This window comes from Podarcis tiliguerta (genome assembly GCF_965153285.1).
Source record: "Podarcis tiliguerta genome assembly, chromosome: 13".
Classification (NCBI taxonomy): Eukaryota; Metazoa; Chordata; class Lepidosauria; order Squamata; family Lacertidae; genus Podarcis; species Podarcis tiliguerta.
The window spans coordinates 3,026,681-3,050,409 of record NC_139546.1 but is presented as its reverse complement, the minus strand read 5'-3'; the positions used below and the strand labels follow the sequence as shown (position 1 = coordinate 3,050,409).

Here is a 23,729-nt window from a genome sequence, read left to right as displayed (position 1 = left end):
TGGAGAGTGAACAGAAGTGCACCTTCTTCCACAGCGTGCTTCCTGCCAAGCAGCTGTCTGAAGGGCTGGGGAGAGGGTGGTGCCATCCACACATGCCCTGCCCATCATGTAAATTTAGTAGCAAGAGAATTTGGCAGCTGGGGGTGGGCAGGCCATGCTGAATACCCATATAGGCAACAGGTTGCCCACATGTGTCACTACCTCTGAACATAAAAATAGCCTGTTGGATCAGACCAGTGGCCCATGTGGTCCAGCATCCTGTTCTCACAAAGGGCAAAGGGAAGGTGAACCTTGACAGCAGATGATACGCCTGTGGAAAAAAAATTCTCTTCTAAAAAGTACTGAGATAAAAAGGAGACATGTCCTCGTTTGTTAACTTGGCTTTTAGTCACTCCTGCCTGGTTGAGATAATGAATTACCATAATCGCTCACACTGTTATGACATACATTTCTTTAGTTTGAGAGGAATAGCTGATTAATTCTAACTACAGCCACGCACCCAATGCATCAGAGGAGATGGAGGCATAGCTGAGTTCAGCACTATCCTGTTCTCTGCCCACTTTTGTAGACTAGGCCTTCTCAGTCAGGCATGGTTGGCTGGGAAGAGGAGAGACACCAAAGGGTGGCTTCTAAAATGCAGAAACAACACACACACACACAAACGTGGGAAGAGCAACTGGATGTGGAGGCTGCCAGTTTGTGGTGAATGTATGTCCAGAAGACAGGCTAGGAAGTAGGATGCACCTTTCCTAGTTCTGGTGGGAATTCTGAAGGTTTGGAGCAGAGGGAGGGGCGCAGCTCTGGGGTCAGGCAGGAAAACAGGGAAGAAAAGTCAAGCAAGAGCAGGCCCCGAAAATGGCTTATTGAGTCTCTCCTCCAACTAGCAAGGGTGGTGGTGGGCTTTGGAAGCAGCTGCAGCAAACGGGGGCCTCTACTTCTGTAGGATCCAGAGAAGTGAGGTACTGAGAGAAAAACAGGTGAGTCAGACCCCCTGGGTTGTGGCTAACAAACATGTGTGATACTCAACATAAGTGCTTTTAAAGGTAAAGGGAACCCTGACAATTAAGGCCAGTCGCGAACGACTCTGGGGTTGCGCGCTCATCTCATTCTATAGGCCGAAGGAGCCGGCATTTGTCCGTAGACAGCTTCTGGCTCACGTGGCCAGCATGACTAAGCCGTTCTGGTGAACCAGAGCAGCACATGGAAACCCCATTTACCTTCCCACCAGAGCGGTACCTATTTTTCTACTTGCACTTTGATATGCTTTCAAACTGCTAGGTGGGCAGGAGCTCACCCCGTCGTGGGGATTCAAACCGCCAACCTTTTGATCAGCAAGCCCTAGGCTCAGTAGTTTAGACCACAGCACCATTTTAGGTGGAGTGATATTCAACTTTCCCTATAAACAAAAGGTTCAAAGGATCAGGGAGGTGTCGTTTAGCATAGCTCTGTACCCCCTGGGGTCAGGTTGACATGGATCCTCACCCTGATAGAATTTTCTTTTGTTGGGACAGATGGTGGTCCCTGCTCTCTTCAGCTAGTTTGATGAGATTAGCAGTTGAACAATGGGCTCCTCTCCCGAGGGCCACTGTCTTGCAATTATTTCTTCAGTTGCATTGATTGGATTGTGAAAGGTCCCCATATTCTGTGCATATGACTTGGGATGTCACCTCCCCTAAGGTAACCAATTTAACTCATTGGGCTACATTTTCCATCATGCCTTCTGCAACCCCTTTAAAAAATGAACCAAACCGAAGCCAAGTTTTAAAATCATATAGGCAATTTAGGAGTGAAGTGTCTTCCAAGTTCATAAGCTAGTAGCCAGCCTGCGAACACCCACCCTGGTCATTACAAGGAAGTAGCAAGGCTTGCAGCATTCAAGGAATATGCATTTGCTTAACCTTGTGTTTAAGAAAACGGTATGTTACTAAAGCCACAGTCAATATGCAAAGAGTAGAAGTAACAGGGCTTGTCCTGGTTTTATAGAAGCCAATATAATAGAATGTATTGAAGCTTTTCGCCAACTCTAAACTGACCTTATCTGCTTAGTCATAGAAAATGGAACATGGGAAAGTTAGAAGAAATTGGTATGTATGGCTTTCTATGGCTCAGCATGTCAGGCTTTAATCCATGTTTCCTTGACTTAAACTACAGCACTCTTCTCAAGATCAGTGTAAAAATGTACCTCATTTCATGGATTGCAAAATCCAGGTCTAGAACGGTCTTTCAATTTGCTCTGCCACCCCCCAAACTGACCACAAGGTTTTCAATAGGTCTGTTTCCAAATTCCATTGACATTTGACTTCTGAAGTCAGGTGTGCACATGACCTCATAACTTAATGAGGAACATTGACCTGGTGATCCTAAAATAGCGTCCACCTTTTAAATTGCTAATGTAAGTTTGCTAATTTGTTGCCCCACAAAGAACAGTGACCTAAATTGTGATTTTAATGAGCTCATTGCAATGGTGTATACAGGTTCTGTGGTGATCATTAAGTGTGTAGCAACTAATAAACCTTCCAGAGAGCAAGCCAAGTGCTAACCAGCTGTTGTTTTTTAAAGATTATATCTAACTTGGGAGACCTTTTCAGCACTTGCTAAGATTAGGGAAGGTAGACAGGGGGTTCTTTGAGTTTTGTTTTTTAGCTCTTACAGTTGATATTGAGCCATATGCCTCAATGACAATAAAGATATTATTATTATATTATTATTATTAATTAGGGCACTGCAAGTATATTGATTACTTGATTGTTTACTAATATGTTTTACCAGGGCTGCACCAAGACATTTTGGCACCTGAGGTGAATTGCAAAATAGCCTCTCCCCCTCCCCACCAGGGAGGAAGGGGTGAGTGAAAATCTAGATCAGAAACCAGGGAGGAATAAAGATCTATTGTCAGGATCTGCTTCCCCTGTGGAACAGGCTGCCTGAGGCAGTCGCCTCACCTTGCCTCAAGGGTGGGCTGACCCTTTCATATCTTTCCCTGGTTTATTGCAGTGTGGTTTCTGGAAAGAACTTATTTATTCTTTGCTATAATAGTCTATATGTGCAAAGAGAATAATGAATAGTATTTGGAAGCACCCCACTTATTGTCTATCATAAAAGTAAAGGGACCCCTGACCATTAGGTCCAGTCGTGGCCGACTCTGGGGTTGCGGCGCTCATCTTGCTTTATTGGCCGAGGGAGCCGGCGTACAGCTTCCGGGTCATGTGGCCAGCATGACTAAGCCGCTTCTGGCGAACCAGAGCAGCGCACGGAAACGCTGTTTACCTTCCCACCGGAGTGGTACCTATTTATCTACTTGCATTTGACATGCTTTCGAACTGCTAGGTTGGCAGGAGCAGGGACTGAGCAACGGGAGCTCACCCTGTCGCGGGGATTCGAACCGCCGACCTTCTGATCAGCAAGCCCTAGGCTCTGTGGTTTAACCCACAGCGCCACCTGCGTCCCTTATCATTGTCTATCATAGCATCCATCTATTTCTTTCTTTCAGACTCTAAAAGCTTTTGAAGCAGGAGTTTTATTTGGTCAGGGTCCTAATTTAGAGGTATCCTGCCCCATGACCAGGACTCAGACATTGTTAGAATATGGAAAAATAATAAGAGCAAGTGGGGAACCACAATAATTAATGGTGTTGTGGAGGATGCAGACAGATGCCTAGAAAGCATTGGCTAGAAATGTAGTTGAACTGTGTGTAGCATATTGATTCCTAGGCTGTAGATTTGGACACATTTGTGGCACCGAAGCCATGTCCTTGGATTGCTTGGGTGATGGCTATGAAGAGTTGGGAGAGAGTAGCTCAGTGCGTTGATTTTAGGATGTGAGACTTGAAGATGGAATAGGAATGCTGTCAATGTGAATCCCAAAGAAACTGAGAAGGAAGTTATAAGAAAATGGATCTTACTTCTTGCATACCAGAATAATACGTTTCAAGACACTGTTCACTCCTGCACTGTACTAACTGATACAAGTGACGTACTTTCTACGAATAAATATTAATTGGAGGCGGAGAAAAAATCGACATTAGCAATGTTACAAGTGAGATCTGCAACAAAATGTTGCACTGTAACCTCCCTCCTAAAAGCAGTGCTCCTGTTCATGGTTAAAGCCAGTCATTTCCTCCAAACAGGGCACTGCATTCTCCCCAGCCCTGTTCTAATTTAAATGAGTGCCTGGGGAATCTTTGATGTATAACATTAAGGCTAGAGCAATTCAAAGGGGTTGGGGCAGTGTAATCCAAGGTGGAGGAACCACCAAATCCAAAATTGTGTTAATCTGTCTATTTTCAAACCCTTCCCATTGGTCAAGATGGGAAGTAAAATCAGCATGTGAGCTCCCTATTCTGAGTGAGTGTGTACCCAAAGCCTCCTCTGCAAAATTCATTTTACAGTTCTTTTTTCCATTATAAACAGCCTTTTAGCCATTATTGGAGCAGAGATCTGTGCAGAGGCTTGACAACCATATGTCAGGAGTGCTCTGATGGTGTTTCCTGCTTGGCAGGGGGTTGGACTCGATGGCCCTTGTGGTCTCTTCCAACTCTATGATTCTATGATTCTATGAGAAGGAGAAGGTGCGAGATGTCTTGCCCCATGATATACTCACATGATATTTCATACTTTTATGCACCCAGCATACCATTATTTAATATTTCTTATTGCATTTGCCTTCTGACTCTCATCCTTGTTGTTTTCTTGACAGTTTTCCACCTGTCCCATAAAGTCACCAGTGTGGTTCCAGAAAGTGTCTTGCTCATTGCGCTGGGCATTATCCTGGGAGGCATTGTGTTTGCAGCAGATCATATTGCCTCCTTCACCCTTACGCCAGACGTCTTTTTCTTCTACCTGCTGCCACCCATCGTCTTAGATGCAGGATACTTCATGCCAAACCGACTCTTCTTTGGCAACCTGGGCACCATCCTTCTGTATGCTGTCATTGGGACCATCTGGAATACTGTCACCACAGGCCTTTCGCTCTACGGGGTCTTTCTCACAGGAATAATGGGTAAGGCGTGGGTAATCATTATTTCATTATTAGCTATTGGCTCATGTTTGTTGGGTTGTCCTGGGATGAGTAACTGTGGAGCTTTTGTCACATGAACCGCTCCAAGCCATGAACTTGGTACAAGCCTACTTTGCGGCAGTAGCAGCACCACAGCTGATAATTCATTACATATATTTATTGTTATATTTTAATCCTGCCCTTCTTCCAAAGAGATCAGAGCAGTCTCTGTGGTTATTCCCTTCCAGCTACATTCTCACTGCAGACCCTGTGCATTCGGTTAAGTTAGGATGATATGCATGGTGTACTAGCAGCTTCTGAGAAAACTATGATCTTTGCATTTAAAGAAGATTGCCCATCTCAGGTTTCTCATCAAGATCCGGTTGCGTAAGTTTCGAAGCCAGATTAGGCCTGTGTTTGGTTTACCCTTTCCTCTGAAGTTCCAGTAAAGATAGGCTGCCATCTTGGTAGCATTTAGGATTGGCAAGCCTCTTGATGTTTGTCTTAGGGCTCAGTTTACAATAGGTGTAGTTTTGAAATCAACTATAAAGGATTGCTTTTGCTTTCTTTTGTGTGCAGTCGGGACAGTCGCTTTTTATTCTGAAATGGAAACCGTGCCCTTTAGTGCCATTGTTGACCAGGTGAATGGGCACATGCCACTATTGTTCTTCCAATCTAGCCTTAGGGAACAGTTCTCTCTCAAAACCTCAGGATTATCATCAAGAAAAAAACTCTTGTCAATCTGAAGCAAGCCTCAACCACAGGCCCCCTTTGACATTTAAACACATTCAAATGAGGGTGGGGTAGGGAAGAGAATCTTCTTTGCTAGCAGGTTAACTATTACTTGGTTTTCAGTGGTGCAGTTCAGCCACTATCACTGCAGACTACAAACCATTGGCAAAATGGAAATGAGTTCAGTCTGCAAAATTAACATGTTCTCTGTTTAATTTTGAAAAGTTGGGTTTCACTGCTTGAATAATTCTGTGGCCAGGCTACAAATGCAGCATGTGACATGTGTTAGAGGTGGTCCTAATTGTATCTTTCCAGCTCTAGTTATTTTGACCTTGAACCTTCATTATCTATGTGCTAAAAAGAAGATAATTGGCATACCTGCTACTAGACACTTGGAGGGGCTTGGGGTATATATCTGTTCAATGTGCTCACGAATTAGGAGTGTCATGAATTAGACCCTTAAGACAGTGGCAGGTTTATCCAGTAACTTACATCCACACAAGTCTTAATATGGGAATAGGGTCTAAAATAAACAAGCCTAACATTTCAATGGGAAATAGTTCTAACCACGATGAAACTAGTAAATCCAGGCACATGTACACGCCACACGCCCCCCCCCCGCAATGCACTCAAGAAGGACCAAGCACATAAGAAAGGAAATATTAAATGCAACTCAATTCCCCACCCCAGAAAAGAGGGGCTAACATTCTTATGAGATTTGCTTTGTTGTTCTAGGTGACCTTCAAACTGGCTGGTTGGATTTCCTCTTGTTTGGTAGCCTAATAGCTGCAGTCGATCCTGTTGCCGTGTTGGCTGTCTTTGAAGAAGTCCATGTCAATGAAGTCCTCTTCATCATTGTCTTTGGAGAGTCGTTGCTTAATGATGCCGTAACTGTGGTAAGATCTTTTTCTGAAGTCCAAAGTAAAAGTAAATTTCTCAGATTTAATTCTGAACTAATGGCCAATGGACTGCAGATAAATCAAGAATGCATTGAATGACTCAGGACACAGATAAATCGGTATGAAGTAGCAGTCTATAAATTTACTTAGGGAAATATCACTGCTGTTTTACTACATAGAGAAAAAAAGGTTAGCTGTTTTCATAAGCACACACTCAAATTCTTTGCAAATAGGCTTTCTTCCATCACAATTTAATCACAAATGTAAAATAGAAATCTATAGATGTTGCATTCGGTAGTGTACTGTTAAAGAAATGGTGAAATAAGATACAAAAAAGAAAAAACAAGAAATAGTACATATGTAGAAAGCAAAATAGAAAACAAATAAATATATTGTGTACATTACAAAAAATCAGGAAATTGTTATTGGTTGACAATAAAATGCTTTCTTTGATTCCTTTATGAAATGATCAATTTATCTTCCTCTTAGGTGCTATACAATGTGTTTGAATCATTTGTTAAAATAGGAACTGACAATGTGGTTGCTACCGACTGGGTCTATGGTGTGGGTAAGTCATCTTTTAAAACTTGTTACATCATTAGTAAGAATCTTGTGGAATTTTAATAATGATGCCCTGTTGCCTCAAACACTCTTCACTTTTCCTTTCATTTGCTATTCTTGAACCTCAGTGGCACACTTAAAGGAGAGCAAAGTGGCAGCTATGGGTTAGTTAAGAAATATAAAGATTTTCCCCACCCCAAAGCAGAACCCCTATCGCTGCGTTTGCTTAATTTGTTTGGTATGGGCATATAAAAAAGCTTGCTCAGTTTCAAGTGACCTGTGATCTTCTGCATGCAAATGTATAGGTCCTGCTTCTCTGCCACAAAGCAGTATGGGGAGAGAAATGTTGGAAGCTGGGGGGGGGGGGTGAGCAGAGGAGTGATTAACCTTTCCCTGCCATTCTCATTCCTCTGCGATTCCCATCCACCTGGGGTCTTGACCCTAAATTATGTCGGATATATACCCCATGATAGATGAGAAGCATCTGAGCAGGGAGAGTGGCGGGTGCAAGGGAAGGTTTTAGCACCCCCCCAGCCCCCACTAGGTGCAGCAGGCAGGGGATCGCTGGGCACCTGCATACAGAACCGAGTGTTAATGCATGTAATTCCAGTGTTGGACAACTGAACATGTTTCCACCCTGCCTTTAATATTAAAATCGAATCAAACAACAGTTAGCTTTTGTGTATGATGCATTACAACGAATAAGAGTTCTTATTTTAATTTTTTATTGTATTTATAGAACACCTTTCTTCTAAGGAGCTCAAGGTGGCAAACATTCACGTGTTCCTGTGTTAGCAGGCACTCTTGAATGGTACATCTTGTGCAGTTTATTGGAATGTTAACAGCCCTATTATGTTTATGTCCTTTTAAGGGCTGTCATAAAAAAAGATAGTGAGAAGTTTGCTTGCCATTGCCAATGGGTAAAAGGCAACGAGGAGGAAGGGATGGTTCATACAGAGGCCAGCTTTGCATGTGCAGGGTTTTGAGACGGGTTATTCTATCTATAGGTAGCGCTGTGGGTAAAACCTCAGTGCCTAGGACTTGCCGATCGTAAGGTCGGCGGTTCGAATCCCCGTGGCAGGGTGAGCTCCCGTCTTTCGGTCCCAGCTCCTGCCCACCTAGCAGTTCAAAAGCCCCCAAGTGCAAGTAGATAAATAGGTACCGCTTTATAGTGGGAAGGTAAATGGCGTTTCCGTGTGCTGCGCTGGTGCTGGCTCGCCAGAGCAGCTTCGTCACGCTGGCCACGTGACCCGGAAGTGTCTCCAGACAGTGCTGGCCCCCGGCCTCTTGAGTGAGATGGGCGCACAACCCTAGAGTCGGACACGACTGGCCCGTATGGGCAGGGGTACCTTTACCTTTACCTTTATTCTATCTGTGGTTCTCTGTCTCTCAGTCTCTCTTTCTCCATGTCTTTCTTCCCTTTTAAAATCCAGCTTCCATTTTTTCTCCCTCTTCCTCTTAAAAAAAAAGTAAAGAAAAAGGAACTACAATCTTGTCTATATATTGTGTGTGTGTGTGTGTGTGTGCGTGCGTGCGCGCTTCTGCCGATTTCCAGTTTGTTTCCAGGTACAATTCAAAGTGTAGTTTTTGACACCCCGCCCCCAAGCCTAAAGATCTGGGGCAAAGATATCTGAAAGGCTGCATCTACACATATGAGTTTGCCTTTCTTTGAGGCTGAAGACTCTGCTCAAGCAATCTCGCCACCCCAACATAATTGGAGGCTGTGAGGTTCCTTCCTCTGTGTGTGGCACTACACCTTTGAAGTTGCCTTCTGAGAGGGGAGATTTTTTATTAATATTAAGATACCAAATGAAAAACATCTTTAGTTTCACAACCTTTAAGTTAAGCTTTATATATATTTCACATCAAGGCTTTAAGTTTTTAAGTCAGCTAGCATGGATGATGGGAATTTTAGTCCAGAAACAGCTGAAGACCCAAGTTTTGGAAACCGTACTTTTTAGGGTCTTGTACGGCTGTTCTTAGTATCCGCTGCAGAATAGCTAATGCACAACTTGTTGTTTAACATTTATGTTCTGTTTTAAAGGCTGTTGTAAGCTACTAGAAATTTTTAGTGGGGGCAGGGAACAGGAAACAAACTTTTAAAGCAAACTAATAAGCAAAACTATACCATTCTTCCTTTGGATAGGTTAGAGTTGTATACAGAGGGTTCTTGGTCGCCTCCTTTAAGGTGGAATACAGGATTTGCTCAAGCAAGGAAGCCTTTGCCAATCTGGAGGTCTCCAGGTGTCCTGGATTACAACTCCCATGAGCCTCAGGCAACATGGCTGTGATGGCCATTCATGGATGCCACTCTGAGCTCCATGGAGCAAGGCCGTGATGTGACCTGCCCTCAGCAGAAACTCACAAAGCAATAAGCACCCCAGTCAGCTCCACGTGCACAACTGGCTCAAACCAAAAATTTGTGGTTGACTGAGGTCTTCTTACACCAGGCTTCCTCAACCTTGGCCCTCCAGATGTTTTGAGACTACAATTCCCAGCATCCCTGACCACTGGTCCTGCTAGCTAGAGATCATGGGAGTTGTAGGCCAAGAACATCTGGAGGGCTGAGGAAGCCAATCTTACACCTTATCCCTCCCTAAGATCCACCTTTCCTGGCTGTGGAGTGTGGCTTCTTAACGGGCCAAGCACCTATTTCGCTTCTGTCTGTGATGTCTTCCCTGGAATGCTCTCTGCACTGTTGGTCAGGCACTGTAGAGCAGGAGGTGCTTAATACTTCAGGTAAACCAGGCTATGGGGAAGGCATCCAGTCTTCAGATCTGCAAAGGTACAGCAGTTAGGCTCAGGTTTAATTCTTCAGCCCTGGTTTTGATGGCTCGCCCTCCTTCTCTCTCTGAGTCTTGGCTATTGCTTGATGCTGGGGCCACAGGAATGTATGTAATGGGGAAAGTGTGTCACCAGCAGAACACCTTTTTTGAGAGTGGATATCAGGCCCCTCAATGCAGGTGAATTATTATGATACCTGGGTATCTGTGTAACAGATCTTAGCTCCATCTCCCCAACTTCCCCAGCCACCAGATAGCAAAGACTAAAAAGTCAATGAACCAAAGTGTGTATTGTTTTTAAAAATTCAAAGCGTTTTATAAAAAAATCCATGTGATTCTTGTCTGGTTTTGTTCTTGCAGTGTCTTTCTTTGTGGTGAGCATTGGAGGTACTTTAGTCGGTGTTGTCTTTGCATTCCTGCTCTCGCTTATCACTCGTTTCACAAAGCACGTCAGAATAATTGAGCCCGGATTCGTCTTTGTTGTCTCCTACTTGTCTTACTTGACAGCTGAGATGCTGTCACTTTCTGCCATCCTTGCGTAAGTTTCAGTTAATTAACTGATTTTTTCTTTCTAATACTGCTGGAGAAAGGGGTCATTTTAAAGCGATTGTAATGCCCAGCTGAGTTCGAAAACATTTTCTATCTGTATTTAAAAGGCAAAATCAAAGAAACTCGTGGAAACTTGGGGAGAATGTCCCAAAACTATTAGGCTTGGAAGCCATTCAAAGACCCTTGGGGAATTCTATGGTTTGTTGTGCTGCAGATTACAATAATCAAAATGATTAAAAATAGCTAAACCACCAGCTAAACCTTCATATAACAGTGGCACTAGCATAATGGGGATCGTACTGTTCCTTTAAGATACACGTAGGGAGAGTTGGGGCGCTTGCAATGTGGACTGTGTCAGGGCTGGACTATGAGCAGCACTCTTGGGTGAGCCAGGAAGCAGAAGCCATGGGACAAGGCAGGAGTCAGGCTCTTAGGGCCAACCAGAAGGCCAGGTTGAGGAGCAAGGACCCAAGGACATACCAGGAAGCAGGGGTCACCTATCGTTTTCCATGGTTCAGTTCCCTCTTTTTGGGGGACGGGGGACTTTATTAGAAGTTTAAAAGAGAGATAAAAGATTTTTCTCAAATATCGTTTTTATCCAAACTGAAACATTAATCTCGATAAAAACACAGATCCAGAGGAAAAGGAGAGAGAGAGAGAGAAATAAAGGATTAAAAGAGAAAAAATAAAGTTCAGAAAGTAATGAACTTCTTATTCTTCATATGTCAGCTATATATAAACATTATTCATCTCATCCACTCCAATGTAACACCCAGCAAGACTCCTTTCTATAAACCAACATTATCTTCAGTTCAGAGGTTAACTGCAAAGAGCAGCCAAACACAGCTCCAATAACACCTGACAGTTGTGGCAGTTAAACCTTTTTATTTCTATTGCCTGCCAAAGGATTTGGCTCAGGTAGGTCAGTATGTCAGAGGGAAACAAAACATTTAGGCGGAGATCTGCTTTTAGATTTCAGAATAGAACAGTTTAGTTGATATGACAATGCAGAACAAGTTGCTGCAAAGATAAGTGATTAAGATGTGTGTTGAATTTCTTTCAGTATAACTTTCTGTGGTATCTGCTGTCAGAAATATGTCAAGGCAAATATTTCAGAGCAGTCTTCTACCACTGTGAAATACACCATGAAGATGTTGGCGAGTGGCGCAGAGACTATTATTTTCATGTTCCTGGGAATTTCAGCTGTTGATCCTAACATCTGGACTTGGAACACAGCCTTCATACTCTTGACGCTGGTCTTCATCTCTGTCTACAGAGTAATTGGTAAGGAAACACGTTTTCCTACTAAGAGTGGTAATTAATTTCAGCTTTTGGTCTTCTGCATGTTATATCACCAGCTGGGTGGAAAAATAAATTAGAACATTTTGCAGGTTCTAATCAGGGACCTTGTTTTCATTGCTGCTTAAATTCTGCAACAAACTCTCCACAGATATGACAGTTCCAGATTTTTATGGGACTGTGCAGTAGAACTGTATTGTTCTCCTCCTACAGTGAGCATCCTCCCAGCAAGAGCAGGCTGCTTGCATCTCTCCCACATTCTTAATCCCCTCTTCCTGTTGGCATTTTCATCACTAAGAGAGCTGCCAGGAAGGTGGAATCTGTACTATGTCTGCTCTAGGACTTGGCTTGGTGTGCCTTTTAAACATCTCTGGGCTCCAGGAAACTGTCCAGCCTTGTTGCTGGTGGTATTGGTTAGCGCTGGCCATCTCCTCTGCTTAGAAGTGGTCCTTCCCATTTTCCAGATGCTTCAGAAGCACCCATCCATCTCTTCTCTTGTGGAAGCACTTAAGCAAGATGGTCCATCAAGGCTTTTTTGGGCAGCTGCAGGCAACAATTGACCCCCTGTCTTCCCAAAGCCAGGTAAGGAGGCGCTGACAAGGTCCTAGGGTCCTGCAGCCTCTTTCCCAAAGCCTAGTTAGTGCTTTCTCAGCTTTGGGAAGAAAGGGGTGTTCTAGGACCCTGCCAGAGCCTTCACGCCTCCTTCCCAATGCCTGGTGCTTTGCTTAACGGGCTTTGAGAAGGCAGCACAAGTGCTGGGGTATGCATGTGTACCAGATTTTGACCATGTTCCCTGCCCGCCCCTGCCTCCTCCCCCCCCCCACATGACAAGGCGATGTGCAGCCCCTGGGTTCCATGTCAAAGTACCCTTGCAGCCCACTTGGTATGAAAAGTCGGACCGCCCTGACTTAGAGGGTCAGGCTGACAGTGAAGAAACACTGCCCTCAGTTGGGCTGATGTGAGTAAACCCTGAAAGCTCATCAGAAGCAGATTTAAGGCCATCTTCATCTGCAGACCCAATATATGACTTTAATATATTAAAGTTGGCTAAATAGATGAGATCTGACATCTGAGAAATTTCCACTCATCTTTTTACTAGTGTGCTGATTAATTTTCAGCAAAAATCAGAATTGCAGTTAGCGCCTGAAAGTTTACCTATCGAAAACATAAAACCCATATGATTGTGAACCCTTTTCTCCACTCTACACTAAATGTGTGGAAAGCAACATTTAAAAAACTGGCTCCCCCACTATCTCCCCTTATCCCTCTTTGCTTTCACCCGTCTTTTAAAGAAGCAGGGCAATACTTAGATTGGAATGGTTGGGAACAGGTGGGCCTTTATAGATTAAAATATTTTTATGCAGACAGTATCCCTCTACAAAAATAACAATTCATAGCTGCCATACCAAACCTTAAATAGTCATGGTACCACTTCAACCAGCTGTGAAGATTCCTGTTAAACCCAGACATTTCCACTCAAGCAAACAGGAAACTAACACCAATGGAGCACATCTTTGTTAATTTCTCTCCACTCTCTAAGGGCATGGTTTTCTCAATTTATAAAGCTCTGATAACACTAGAATATGGCAATCTATTGTTCACAAAAATGCCATGGGAAATGGACCAAGATGTGCAAATACCAATGGTCTAGTTTCTGCAAAAATAAGGGAAACCTCATTAAAACTTCTGCATAGTGGCATTATACACCGGTGAGACTGTCCCGAATATGCAAGGAAGTCAATCCCAATTGTTGGAGGGGATGCGCAGTCAAAGGTACATATTTCCGTATGTGGTGGTGTTGTGACATCATCATCAAACCCTTCAGGAATGCTGTCTTCAAAGAAATAAGCTGAATATACAAGAAAACAACGGAAATGTCCCCTGCACTAGCACTACTTGGGCTTAGGATCCTGCCTGCTCCTGATTATTCCAAAGATGACCTCTTAGCCTTTCTAATGACTGCTGCCCATACGGAGACAGCCAGATGTTGGAAAACAGGTGTTGGTATAACAAGAGTACAGTCAATAGCACTGGCTGAGAAACTAACATGCCAAGTGAGAGCAGCAAAGGGCAAACACAATCCATATTCCTTTTATAACATATGGCAAATGTTTATTGAATACATAAATTGTTCAGACTGTGGCATGAATCCACTCAGCACTCATGGGAAAATGTGACATGATCTCTGAGTAGTCCAATGAAACTTCAACACATGGCATGACAGAAGTCTGTAATTCTGTCAGGACAAGTTGTTTGTTGTTGTAACAATTGTTTTCTCAAAATTTATCTTCTTTACCAGGAAAATAAATAAAACCACTATTAAAAAAACCAAGCAGTTGAAACCTTTTCAAGCAACTGTTTTGTTTCAAACAAATCTAGCAAGAGATTTCTGTGTGTGCAACTGCTGTGGATGCTCATTGCAGTGCTCACCACGGAACATAATGGGTTGTCCAGTGCAGATGAGGCTGCGCATGTAACAAAACATGAGGAAAGCTGGATCACGGCAGTGTCTGCTGCATTCATTATTTCATAGAATCATAGAATCATAGAGTTGGAAGAGACCACAAGGGCCATCGAGTCCAACCCCCTGCCAAGAAGGAAACACCATCAGAGCACTCCTGACATATGGTTGTCAAGCCTCTGCTTAAAGACCTCCAAAGAAGGAGACTCCACCACACTCCTTGGCAGCAAATTCCACTGTTGAACAGCTCTTACTGTCAGGAAGTTCTTCCTAATGTTTAGGTGTGAGCCAAAACACATGCCAGATTGTTACTGCCATAGGCAAAATTGCCATTTCTAGGAAGGAAATGTATTTTGGCAGCAGCTTTGTGTTGTGATGCTTCAGTGGTCATGCCATTCTTAATTCCTAAGTGAATATTGCTATGCAGCTTTTGCTACTCTGAAACATTTGCTTTAACAGGTGTAATTCTGCAGACTTGGGTTCTAAATCACTACCGAATGGTCCAGCTGGGAATAATAGATCAAGTGGTCATGTCGTACGGTGGACTCCGTGGTGCTGTTGCCTTTGCTTTGGTAGTAACCCTGAACAGTAAAGATGTCGCAGAAAGAAACCTGTTTGTCAGCACAACAATCATTGTTGTGTTTTTTACTGTCATATTCCAGGTAATTTTAATTGTTCAGCCTTTCTGTTGCTTTTATGGGTGAAGTGCCGGGTTAGGCCTTCTTCTTGAACCCAGTATGGGAGGGATGTTTTGGCTCACACATCCTTGTCATGTCCTCTTCGGGTAAAAAGCAGTGTCTGACCATCTGAACGCAGTGTTCAGTGGTAAGCTGTTTGTCGTGAAATGAAATGAAATCTAGGCAAGGCGGTGCATGCAGTAGGTTGGCAGGTGGAGTGGGGAGAGACTGCTAGGATGTAAGGTCTGTGAGGGCCCAATGAAGTATCAAAAGCAGATCTCAAATGTTGGCTTTATATTATGTCAGTGAGCGGGGAGTATAAAAAACTGTGTGCTCTGTACTAAAAACTTAGACCCCATGAATTAGTAGATCTCGAGTTAATATTTCACGAGAGAGACTACAGTAATGTTATTTGCTATTTGTAAATCCTTATCACTTTCTTTAAATGAGGGGAATTTAGAGGCAGGGATGCCATTTCTGCGTACAAGGCACACACAATATAAAAGTTTATGAAATTTGTTATTTAGTTTGCATATACATTGATCATTAAAGTGTTTGTATTTTAGACCAGTGTGGCCCTCATTTAAAGACATGCATTCCAATACATGCAGGAGAAGACTGTGACAGGTCATGGACTAGTGATTAACAGGCAGCTACAAGTAGTTTAGAAGCTGGTGGAGTGTGGTGGGAGACACTGCCCAAAGTTCTCTAAGGGTTACAGGTTACAGGGTTGTTGTTTTATTTCACCTGAACAGCCTAACTCAGTGGTTGTGTCTGATGCTCCTCTACTCATGACTGAGATGTGGAAATTGGTGACATATGCCATGCCAGTCGGGAACGAACCCACTCAGGTCTCACATTCCAAACATTTTCAGAGTGGCATAGAACATGTCCATTTAGAAGGACCAGCCACCCCTAGCCCAAGCAGCTTATTTCAGAATAAAGGACCTAACAGGTGAGCAGAGATGCTTGCGCATTACGCGATTGCACAAGCGCACCCTCTTGACTTGTTGCAACTCACTGTGTCAGATCCACCCACTCTTAGATCTCAGTCTGCTCATCCGTGGTATGTGGTGAAAACATTTGGTGATATTTCTTTCATCTTTGAGATTTTTAGTATCTATAATACATGCACAGTCTTCTACTGTATTGTTGCTTTTAATTAAGGTGAGAGTAATTTGTCAGTTTTCCCTCCGCAGGGTTTGACAATCAAGCCTTTGGTGCAGTGGTTGAAAGTGAAAAAAAGTGAGCAGCGAGAGCCCAAGCTGAACGAGAAGCTCCATGGCAGGGTAAGCAGGTCTCATACTCAGAACAAAGAGAGGTCAGTGAGGTCAAAAGACCCTGCCACTTCGTAATAATACCACCCTGGTAAATTCTAGCCCTTGCTTGTTTGGGTAGCAAGCAGTGAGAAGGCCTGTGCTCCCAGTTCTCGCTCACTGTAGCTGTGATCAGTAGGAGTTGGTGGCATCTGCGCACTGGCGTTGGGATAGCCTGCAGGGGGTGAGACAGCCAACTCTTCTGTTGTTGTTGTTGACATCTATGTTGAGGGACAATGAGGTGCACCTCCGGGGTGAAGTCAAACCGCTGGAGATCACAGCGCCTGCTGTTCCTGTAGAGACCGGGAGCTCATAACTGTCGCCTCCCATGTTGTTGTGTTAGTAGCACCAGAGTGATCTCCCCAGGGCACAAGCCTGGGCAGTGTGTATGGAGGTCTTGGGCTGCCCAGACAACAAGACCCTTCCCCTCGGCCTCACTGATGTGGTCCAAAGCAGAGCAATACGTTTGGCACCAGCTTGGCTGCAGAAGCCACCAGAAAGAGGCACCTTTCTACCGCCTTAGGGACTCCACTCCTTAGGGACTTAGCTTTTCCTTCTCCTGAAGATGTCCCACAAAGCAGTGGGTAAACTCTTCCAACGCTACAATTCTGTGATTCGAGGTATCTTCATATACAGATGAAACCCATTTTAGCTATACAAGTGGGACTTGTATGTTGCAGTGCAGGGTGTTCCCGTTCAGACTATCAGGCAGCCTGCCCCCTGCAAACAATCACTCAGCATTCCATGTTTCATCCACATCTGTTTTAGGGCTTCTGTAAACCATACTGATTGTGCACCGATTGTGCCATTTTGATTACATAAGGATAGGCCTTCCAGATGTTTTGGGACTACAGCTCCCATCATCCCTAGCTAACAGGACCAGTGGTCAGGGATGATGGGAGTTGTAGTCCCAAAGCATATGGAGAGTCAAGTTTGCCCGTGCCTGGGATAGGCACCCAGAAAATGAGATCACTGTTAGTATAGAAGTGAGAGGGCCTTTTCAATTGTGGCTCCTCATCTGTGGAAGGTCTGCCAGATGCCGTCATTGGCATCTTTTTGGGACCAGGTAAGGATTTACCTTCCCCTCTGCCCAGAGGCTTTTGATAGACTGAACTTATGATGTTTGTATTTTCTGTGCTGCCAAAGCTTCTTGTGGTTGTTATGGTGGCAGGATGTGTGTGTTTGTGTGTACATATGTGTACGTATATGTGTCTTCCTATATACATAAAAATGTAAAGCTGTCATTGCACAGGCCCCCACTGGAGAATTTGTAGTACCTCATCACATTCCTGGCTTTGCATAAAGGGGGAAGGAAGCAAAAGTGAAGGCAAGTTTTTAAATGGTGCATTTAAACAACAGAAGAAGTTTGAATTAAGGAAACAGAGGAAAAACTTGTGATTTTAAACAGTGGCACAGGTGTGAATTGCGCCTCCCTGCACTGATCGCTTTGAAGCAGCCAACTGGCACCTTCCACCAAGGTCTTTGAGGTTGGCCACTTTGACTCCTGCTGCAAATAACTTGCATGTTGGGGAGGCAGGGGCTGCTGGACCCTTCAGGGTGGGATACAGGAGGGCCTGGCTTTGCTGAGAGTAGCCTGACACAGCCTGCAGGGGGCAGTGCCCAAGTCCTGTGATCAGCAATCCTACTGCCAGCATGTGGAAGGGGCAGAGTCAGGGTCCCAGGCTCTGGGACAGAGGTCAGAATCTGGTCTTTTGCACTACTGATACCAAGAATGACTCTCACAGTGGTATTTTATCTTTGTTGTGTATATGTTGACCAAACCCAGACTCTGTCTGCATCTAAACGGTTATATGTTAGTCTACAATTACCCAACCACCTTTTGTGGTCTTTGTTTTCACAGGCCTTTGACCACATTCTTTCGGCTATTGAAGATATATCTGGTCAAATAGGACATAATTACCTGAGAGACAAGTAAGTGGAGTCAGGCACCTTTGTCTTATGAGAATGGAACAGTTTGACGAATGGAAAAGGTGGACTAAAATAGCACGACAGAATAGCCTGACATCTGGTCATCTGCTAATCAAACTAATATTTGGCGATACAGGTCAATGCTGAGAAATGGCACATGGGAAAACCCTTTCTCGTAAGCTTTGGAATTTCTGGAATTCTTCCCACTCTTTTGACATCAGAGTTAGAGCTCTTTGCATTAACTGTGCCAGTTTAAAACAATTCCAAAATTTGCATATCTTAATCCCCTTCTTATGGGCGCCAAATAATTATTTCCTTAGTTTGCATTTTACTCTCCATGGAAAGGCAAACTTGTGAGGCCATTAAAACCATGATTTGATTTGATTTGTAACCTGCCCATCTGACTGGGTTGCCCCAGCCGCTCTGGGCTTAACTCAACAAGCTTCTCTTAACATCGTATGCCTTGGCAAAATAACTTGGAAGGTCTACCTTGAACACTTCTTCCATAGCCTTCAGGTATCATAGTGGGGTCCAAGAGAGGGAGGGACATGCCTCCCCAGTTCAGGGTGACAGCCAGGCCCAACTGCTCACTATTGCGGCCCCTGGCCAGCCTTGATTAAAGGCCGTACGGGCCAGTCGTGTCCGACTCTAGGGTTGTGCGCCCATCTCACTTAAGAGGCCGGGGGCCAGCACTGTCCGGAGACACTTCTGGGTCACGTGGCCAGCGTGACGAAGCTGCTCTGGCGAGCCAGCACCAGCGCAGCACACGGAAACGCCGTTTACCTTCCCGCTATAAAGCGGTACCTATTTATCTACTTGCACTTAGGGGTGCTTTCGAACTGCTAGGTGGGCAGGAGCTGGGACCGAACGACGGGAGCTCACCCCGCTGCGGGTATTCGAACCGCCGACCTTTCGATCAGCAAGCCCTAGGCGCTGAGGTTTTACCCACAGCGCCACCCGCGACGCCATTTGCCAGCCTTGATTACCTAATGGTAAATGTGCCCCATTTAATTAATAGCTGCTACATATGCTGTGTTTGAATCATCAGGTGGACTAATTTCGACAGGCAAGTCCTCAGCAAAGTACTGATGAGAAGGTCTGCTCAGAAAAGTAGAGACCGAATTGTTAAAGTTTTCCGTGAGCTCAACTTGAAGGATGCCATTAGCTACGTGGCTGAGGTAATTCTAAATATATTTCATGATGAAACATGTCCATTTTAGGTTTGTTTCTGCCTTTTGGTAATATATTAGCACTTTAGCATACATAATCAGGCCCAAGTTAAGCATTTTTCATCCCATTTATTTTAAGGATAATTATAAGTACCGTATTTTTCGCTCTATAAGATGCACCAGACCACAAGACGCACCTAGTTTTTAAAGGAGGAATACAAGAGAGGAAAAAATTATGATTCTCAGAAGCCAGAACAGCAAGAGGGATCGCTGCGCAGCGAAAGCAGCAATCCCTCTTGCTGTTCTGGCTTCTGGGATAGCTGCGCAGCCTGCATTCGCTCCATAAGACGCACACAGATTTTCCCTTACTTTTTAGGAGGGAAAAAGTGAGTCTTATAGAGCAAAAAATACGGTATGTTGAACTCGCTTCTGTTGTAATGAATGGGATCTAAGGTTATATCTGTGATCTTGGAGATAATACAGAGATAATAGTAAATCTGTTTCGTTGGCACAAGCAACACAAGAGTCAACAGGTTTAGGAACCTGATTATTTTTGGTCAGATGTGTATTGTTTGGTTCTCCAAACTTTGACTCTTTATATGGCTGGATCTTAAAGTCCATCACTTCTGAAGAATCCACTTCAGTACCTTCCTTGATACCTGGAGCAGAGGTGGGCTTATTTCAGGTTTGTGGAGTATACTTTATTTTTACCAGCCAGTGGCAGATGCACACAAAGTTGTGTCTCCAGGAGTCAGTAATCTACCTCAACCTATGAGCCATACTCTAAAATATCATGCATTGCTTAAATACAAAACTACATCTGAAATGCTACAGCTCAGAGATCCTAATACAATATTCTAAAACTAGCCCCTAAATCACTCAGATTTTACAGGTGAAGAACCCTGGGGCTGTGAGATATTCCATTATTCCATTAGTCAGATAACAGATAACAGATAGTATAAGGCCAGCAGTGGCAAAGATTGATTGTTGCTTTTACTTGCTGCCATTAAACTAAGGGGAGTCAGAATCCTTGCCAATCTATTGTAAACTGATCAGAGATCAAGTAGATCCCAATCTACATCCTGCAAACCTCCAGTGTATATAATCTACCGGGACTTGTTCTAGTTAGCGAAAACATTTCTCCAGAGGTATGAATATTATTTTTTATTGTTTTTAGCTCAGAGAAACCATATGAAACTATCTCCATGTTTTCATGATGCTTCTTGTTGCTCCAGTAGCTCAAGAGCCATAGTAAAAAATAAAACTTGCTCTCTCCTTGAAAGCCCCCTAGTACTATGTGTGAGTGTGTGTGCTGTATTCTTTGTTGAATAGGGAGAGCGAAGAGGTTCTCTGGCATTTATCCGCTCAGCAAGTATTGACAACACAGCCAATGTGGACTTCAGCATTATTAATCAAATGAATGGAGAGCCCTCTGTTTCCCAGTTGTTGTAAGTAAAGCTGCAAGTCTTGCCTCATACTTTATGAATCCAGTAATTTCTGCCAATAGCTCAAAAGCGACTGCATCACAAGTCCAGTAGGGAAAGAAATGTGAAAAGGTACCTTTTGGGTACAGTCCAGCCAGAGTTAAGTATTTAAAGTACCAGTGCTTTTAATGTGACAGATTCCATAAAGCACTTAACTCTCCCATTGAGATTGATGGGACTGGGAAGTGGATGACTTGGCTTTCCTGCTACTATTTATTTGATTTGTAGCCTACCCTATTCCATGGGCTCAGAGCAGCTTATAGCAGTCTTTCTGAATGTTAATAGTTAGGTCCCCAGGGGTTTGCAATCTAAAGGAGTTATGCAGCACAATCCTGTGTATGTCCACTCCCACTGTGTTTAATGGAGCTTACTGCTCAGTATGTTTAGCACTGCAGCATTTTGAGGCATGTCTACTCAGGAACTAGTCCCGTTGTTTTCAAGGAGCTTACTCTCAAGTAAATTGTGGTGTATTAGAATATAGCCTACAGGTGTGGGATTGCCTGTTTGAACCTTCATGCAAGAAGTTCCTTCCTGCCCATGTGCTGCTGGTTTTCTATATATGAACAATTTCTGGGATGGGGACCATTCAAACATACCTTAGTTAGACCAACACTGTTCTGCTGCCTTTGTGGTCGCAGTAAGAAACTAGGAGCCTGCCTACACACCCTTAGGACAATCGCTCACGTTCCATATGTATTCCTTTCTGGAGAACAGAAAGTGCCAAGTCCAGGTGTGTGTGCTCAGTGTAACAAGGAGCCACCAGGAGTTTGTCCCTCTCTAGCTTCCTCTGAGAGATGGAAGCTCCCTGCAAAGGCCACTTCTAAACTGACGACAGATTCGTATCAAAGAATTGTTTCGTGTGGATTCAATTATGTCTGTGTTTTAATGTTTCTAGATTCACTGATTTTGTTGTTTGTTGAACAGAAAGCAATAGAGAGACGAGGGAGGGAAGGAGGGAGAATGGAAGAATGAATATATATCTGTCTATTTTGCTTTAGGAGAGAAACTGCCAGTTCTGTGTGTCTTGATATGCAAGCCCTGGAGCAGAGAAGAAAAAGCATCCGAGATGCAGAGGATATGTTCACCCACCACACTCTACAACAGTATCTGTACAAGCCCAGGCAAGAGGTGAGATCTTAAGAACACCCCAGTGCCAGAATAGGAGACTCTAACAATACAATATTTGGATATTCTGGCAGAAATAGAATAGAAGCAAAATGGACCTTTGCCTCTCATTATGAGTAGCTGTAGCTCACAGCAAGAGCTGTTCTATAATTCTGCAAGCAGGAAGTAGCTCTTCTGCCATGGGCAAGAGCACGAACATGCTCTTGTGAAACCAAGAGCATGAGAAGTGCTATAAACCCCACCAGTTATAGCATTCCATGTACGCTTTTTCAGAACGGTTTGCAGGACAGCATTAGCTGCTATATCTCTTCTGCTCGTGGCTCTTTGGATCCAAACCTGAGAGCCATTTTGGATGATCCAACACTCCTAAGTCTCATTATAGGTGGGAAGATGTGTATTTTGTGTTGGAGGGAGATGCATGTGCCCACCTTTCCCTGGTTTCAGATGAGACATGGAAGCTTGGGAGACGAGGCAGAAGTCTCTCACACTTCCTCTCTCAACTCTGCTTTGAAATCTCCAAAGCAGCTCTGGGGTGGAGGTTGCAAAGTGCCCCCACCTGTGCTCTTCTTTGGGATTTATTTTGTACAGTACATACAGACTGGGGGGGGGGGTGTCCAACCTTCTGGTCGCTGTTGGATTTCCAGCTCCAATCAGCTTCAACCCAGTGGCAGAATGGAGGTAAACAGTGCCCGGGTTGGGCGTGTGGGGTGCACCCCTGAAGGGGGCAGGGCACGAAGGGCGCCCGCTGTGGCACCCATGCAGGGGTGCACTTGTGCGCCCCAGTCCAGGAGAGTGGGTGGCAATGCTCCTCTTGCTGCTGGGCTGGCTGTGAAGAAGCAGGAGCTTCCTTGCTCTTCACAGCCTCTCTCCACCCCCAAGTCAGCCTTCACCCAGGGAAGGGGGAGCCTCGGCTGGGTGCAACAGGCGGGGGCAGGACACTCAGAGAGTGATCTTCACCCTCCATGCTCTCCCGCCCCTGCCGCCGGCAGGGCATGAGAGGGAGGGGGATCTCAGGCAGACGCCTGGTTCGCCCCCCCATTGTGTGCCCAGGGCTACAGCCCCCATGGCCCCACTGCTTCAGCCAGCATGGCCAATGGTTAGGGATGATCCAACTTGTATGTACTTCACCGAGATGTGAATGGCCTCAGATTCCCCATTGCTGCTGTCACACCATGAATACTGGGGGATTTCCCCTCTCTTTTAGGAATTTGAGTGGTCCTCTTGTTTTTTTTGGGGGGGGGGGCAGGGAGAGGTACTTGGTTGTTTTCTGTAATCCCAACTGGTTCAGACATTCATAGAATTCAGACATTCATAGACTCCTGCCCACAGCCTTGAAGCACCAACCTTCTGGTTTGGTAAAGAGCTTTTGTTTGAACTCTCTCTATAGTTTTATGCCTCAAGTCCAGGGTGCAGTAGGGAGGAGCAGCAAGGGGTCACAAACAGGCATTAAGGGGGCAAGGATTTGTATCTGGGTGCTTGTTCTACACACATCCATTTTGGCCTTCTGATCATTCTTGTTGTCTTGCCGACAGCACAAGCATGTGTACAGCCGCCATGAACTCTCCACCAACGAAGACGATAAGCAAAACAAAGAGATTTTCCACAGGACCATGAGGAGGCGCCTGGAGTCGTTCAAGAGCACCAAACTAGGCATGAGCCACCCTAAGAAGAACAAAATTCACAAGAGAGACCGAGGCCAAAAAAGAGTAAGAGCAGAGCAGTTGAGATTGCCTCACTAACGCAGGGGGAG

The 23,729-nt window shown here is 44.4% G+C and overlaps 1 protein-coding gene across 3 annotated transcripts in view; it reads left to right on the top strand.

Annotated features, from left to right (window-relative positions):
* SLC9A3 (solute carrier family 9 member A3) overlaps positions 1-23,729 on the top strand; it is a gene marked incomplete at its 3' end in the record, with an annotated part of 90,920 nt that overhangs the window by 55,869 nt on the left and 11,322 nt on the right. For all 3 annotated transcript variants that reach the window (XM_083407641.1, XM_083407642.1, XM_083407643.1), the window contains exons 2-13: positions 4,696-4,998; positions 6,463-6,623; positions 7,116-7,194; positions 10,331-10,508; positions 11,583-11,803; positions 14,739-14,941; positions 16,156-16,245; positions 18,134-18,204; positions 19,250-19,379; positions 20,703-20,818; positions 21,853-21,982; positions 23,512-23,685. In XM_083407641.1, the coding sequence (XP_083263767.1) occupies positions 4,696-4,998; positions 6,463-6,623; positions 7,116-7,194; positions 10,331-10,508; positions 11,583-11,803; positions 14,739-14,941; positions 16,156-16,245; positions 18,134-18,204; positions 19,250-19,379; positions 20,703-20,818; positions 21,853-21,982; positions 23,512-23,685 (1,856 nt within the window). The remainder of the gene's footprint in view (positions 1-4,695; positions 4,999-6,462; positions 6,624-7,115; positions 7,195-10,330; positions 10,509-11,582; positions 11,804-14,738; positions 14,942-16,155; positions 16,246-18,133; positions 18,205-19,249; positions 19,380-20,702; positions 20,819-21,852; positions 21,983-23,511; positions 23,686-23,729) is intronic.